The sequence below is a fragment of the Triticum aestivum genome, chromosome 7B (assembly GCF_018294505.1).
Source record: "Triticum aestivum cultivar Chinese Spring chromosome 7B, IWGSC CS RefSeq v2.1, whole genome shotgun sequence".
Lineage (NCBI taxonomy): Eukaryota > Viridiplantae > Streptophyta > Magnoliopsida > Poales > Poaceae > Triticum > Triticum aestivum.
The window spans coordinates 188,471,832-188,476,012 of record NC_057813.1 but is presented as its reverse complement, the minus strand read 5'-3'; the positions used below and the strand labels follow the sequence as shown (position 1 = coordinate 188,476,012).

Sequence of the window (4,181 nt, the reverse complement as noted above, 5' to 3'; positions counted from 1 at the left end):
ACACACGCCACTAGGAACAAAATAGTAGTAGCGTGTCCATACTACCAACGCTACTAGTATCCTAAATACTAGTAGCGCGGTTTTCCCACGCCACTACTAACTAATTAAGAATTAAAAAATAAAATCCTCCAATTCCATTTTATGCATACAGTTCCCAGTAAACACAATAGTTTTATGCATACAGTTCCCAGTAAACACAATAGTGAGCACTGCTGGGCTCCTATTTCATGGTTAACCGGAAACCAAAGGAAATAAATCAGCCAAAAAACCTCATTATGCATTGCTACTCACAAATGACCACTTGAAAGAACATGCAAGTATCTATGTCATTAACAATTGCAAACATAAGTTTCTTTTTACTACAGTTGTTGTATGTACTATCACACAGTTCCTCATTCTGTTCTCACTCAATAATAAGAAAAATGAAAAGAAAAGATAGAGATAATCTGCCGCAATTGCACTTCGGTGTCATGGATTCAGTCTGCCGCTTCAACATCTCATTATCCTGCAGCACTCTTTCGCTATCTTCTACCTATGAATAAAAACAGACCTTACTTGTGAGAGAAGCAAATGTGAAACCTTATTACAACATGTATGCTAAGTCGCTAACCCATAGAGACAGCTAGAACAAATGTGAAAACTTTCCATGTTGCCGAGTAAGTATATGAGCACCCCTCAAAACATCAATTAGCAAGTACTAGCCGCCAACCCGTGCATCTGCACGGGCTAGCCTATTTTAGTAGTTGTATATAAGCTGACCTTCTTTTAAATTGGTTGGAAGAATAAATTATAATACTAATTTGAATACTTTTTTGGAACTAATAACATGAAACCATGCATATTGGTTACGGAGTGCCAGAAATGATACATTCATTTTCAATTAATTCCTGATTGGATAATTAACATATATTATGTACGGTTTAAATTATGTTACACAAATAGTCTATTAAGTTGTTATATATTTTGGGAGTGGTTGGTAGATCTGTACTCGCACTATATATCAAAGGAAAAAAAGATAGTATACATGATAACATGGCCATATTCACCAATATTTGTATCTCTAATAACTGAATCTCATAGAGCCCTGAATTATTATGTAACATACTATACTCTAATGAGGGTAAATATATATTCTACCAAAAAAATACTACCTTCTCCATTCATAAAATTGCGATTGAAAATCTTGTATACTTGGCAAGTCCACTACCTAAAACCATGTATGTTGCATTTAGTAGTGCCCAGTTGATTCCAATACAAAATCAAAGATAGTAATAAAAATAACGTGCAAAGTGGAGTATGATTCAATGTATCATTCCCTAAACGATTCAGTGTATTGTTAGGTGCATTTAATTATGATTGTATATCGCACCATTGATGCAAATTTAAGCAACACCAAAGATCGTATCAGTGTGACTTCGACAAACTCTAAAATCCTCCATGTGATATATGATGCATCTTGAAAAGAGATACGAACTATCCCGACTGAGTTTGAAGTATACAGTAGGAAGTATCTAATATATATTTTGGACACAAAAAAATGTTATTTAAGTTTAACGTAAAAAGAAGATGCTAGCAACTGTGATATATTTTCCCTGCAAAAAAAACAACAGCGACATATATATTATTCCTCTGAATTTGTCTGCCGAAACATGGAGCGAACTGTATCCTTTAAATGAAAGAACTATTCATATCCATAACTGGTTTGGCATAATGCATCAAGTCATCTGCCGTCTTATTTTACCTATGACACCTTCCATCCAAGTTTCATAAACGCGTGCTTCTTCTATAAGTTTAAGCTGTTTGTGAAGTAAATAATGAGGACATCTATTGGAGTTCACGGAGCTTACCAAACAATCTGCAGTGCTGATTTTTTCAGACATGACTCGGGGGCGCCAAGAGCCCAACATCCCTTCCTAGATCGGCTTTGGTCTTACATTAGTATCGGTAGTGTGAGCTTCCATCTTGCCTTATCCATGTGTACGCGGCCAGAGGTAATTGAGCATATATATGTACCTGTGTATCATCTCTTCTGACTTAGACTGATCCTCGGGTATATGCCTCCAAAGAACAAAGCACTGATATGTGCCACTGATGGGTACTTCGGTAGCAAGCTGTATGTGCACCATGGGTCGCCCATGCTCCATTGATACGATATGCCAATGTATGAGAAAAAGTGCTTCTAGGTCCTGATGCAAAATTATGAACTCATGATTATTATCCAAAACCATAATTTAAACCCTACTTAGCATGAAAACAGATGTATCAGATAGATTGAAATGCTTCTCTGCTTCTTATTACTCTGTTGCAGTGGAAATTTGTCAGATGTACACCCAATTCTTGCACAAAATATACTGAACAATTGCCAACGGAATAACTATACAGAATTTAGGAACTGTTACGACATTTTTCTGGTCAAAATAAATATAAATATGGATGTTGCAGTGGAATTTAGGAGCAGTCTTTGTTGACAGTGGTGCAGGGTTGATGTTGGACAGACTGAAAAAGCTATTGTCGTGCCAGGTAGAAGAGTGTTGGTATACTTTAATTAAGTAATCATGATGAACTACACTGAACTGCACAAAAGTCATGGGGAAATTCAGAAACAAGGCGTGTGCTCAAATTATCTATGAAAAACTGAATACAGATTCAAATTGCACAAACGAAATGAAATGCTATCAACATGTGATGTTGCTGAACTGATGGGCATATCTGAGTATGACTCGAGCTGTAAAACCTTCTGTTGAGCTGGGCCGAGGAGCTCGGGCGTCCCTCGTCTCGCCGCCGCTGCCGTCTCCTCTGCCACGCGATGCCCCCGCCCGACAGCCGCCGCCTCCTCTGCCACGCGATGCCCCTGCCCGACAGCCGCCGTCTCCTCTGCCACGCGATGCCTCATTGACTCGCTGCGCCTCCGCCTCCGCTCCCCTTCCTCCCGCCGCCGCCCCCACCGGACGACCCCATGGTCGCGCTCCACCGCATCTGCGCCGCGCCCACCCCGGCGGCGGCACTCTCCTTCTTCCGCGCCCTCCCCTCGCCAGCCCCGCTCCGCTCTTCCACGTGCTCGCCTCCAGCCTCGCCAATCCCTCGTCGCTCCCAAACAAGAAAAACAGGATGAGATGGGGGAAGGAGGAGACGGTGTGGGAGGCAGCCATGGAAGAGATGGATCCACGGGACAAGGGAGAGAAAGTGTGGGGATGGTGGCCGGCGGCGATGGGGAAGAGGGCGCACCATGGCCCTGGATCTGGATCGGAGTCGAGGGAGGAAGGGGAGGGAGGGAGAACGTGATGAGAGGGGATAAGGGAGAGAGGGAGGTGTGGTGCACTTAGTTGTAGCGCATGCCGGTAAACCGCGCTACCACTAAGTTCGCAGTGGTGCCGCTATTAAGTGCGTTGACCAATACGGCATGATGGAAATCACTTAGTTGTAGCGAGGGGTAAAACTCGCGCTACTACTATCAACTTAGTAGTAGCGTGGGTTTATAACCCGCACTACTACTATAATTGGTCCTGAAAGACACAGTGAAAATCACTTAGTAGTAGCGAAGGGTAAAAACCGGCGCTACTACTATCAATTTAGTAGTAGCGTGGGTTTATAACCTGCGCTACTAGTAATTAGCAGTAGCGCATGTTTTTGACCATCGCTACTGATAAGATTCTGTGTATAAGGTTTTCCCTAGTAGTGTTACTATTGATTGCTTACGATAGATTGACCGGAGTGTGACGAGTAGAACTATCAGAGGTTATGAGTGCGAATCATCTTCATCAACAGTACATGCAAGTTCACACTTTGATCATACTTTTCATTACCTAGATTTTTATACATTAGTTTCAACTCCTCAAACATTGTATGGTTAGGATCTGATTAATATGTTGGTTTTGGGAAGTAGTTGAGGTAGTACCTATTACCTGTTTATTTTCAAACCCTTGGGAGTTACTTCTACATTGCTTATATTGCTATGCTATGCTAGTAGACGTGGATTGGGTTTGAGTGTATCCCTGACAGATGTGAGTTGATAATTAATCATTAACTTAAGGTGGCTACTTTAATACACATCTGGGTAGATTGAGGCACCTGGGGAACCCAGTGTTGCCTGTATTTTTTGGAAATCCCGGGGTACCGTGTGATTCTCCTATGGACCGCCACCCAGGCTCAATGGGATCATAAGATTATTCATGCTAGAAACT

At 41.8% G+C, this 4,181-nt stretch overlaps 1 protein-coding gene across 4 annotated transcripts; it reads right to left on the bottom strand.

Moving 5' to 3' along the window:
* Positions 1–301: 301 nt before the first annotated feature.
* Positions 302–3,338, bottom strand: LOC123161023 (uncharacterized). Of its 4 annotated transcripts, none has more exons than XR_006480499.1 (5): positions 2,735–3,338; positions 2,014–2,186; positions 1,848–1,929; positions 1,152–1,207; positions 302–532 (listed from the first exon to the last, which is right to left on the bottom strand). XR_006480499.1 is itself a non-coding variant. In XM_044578876.1 (4 exons), exons 1-4 carry the CDS (start codon positions 2,891–2,893, stop codon positions 529–531), a joined length of 402 nt encoding a protein of 133 aa, XP_044434811.1. In that variant the 5' UTR covers positions 2,894–3,338; the 3' UTR covers positions 302–528. The 4 variants fall into 4 exon arrangements, 1 of the variants encoding a protein (XP_044434811.1); XR_006480497.1 differs by having other exon boundaries at positions 1,848–1,913; XR_006480498.1 differs by lacking the exon at positions 1,152–1,207.
* Positions 3,339–4,181: the final 843 nt, after the last annotated feature.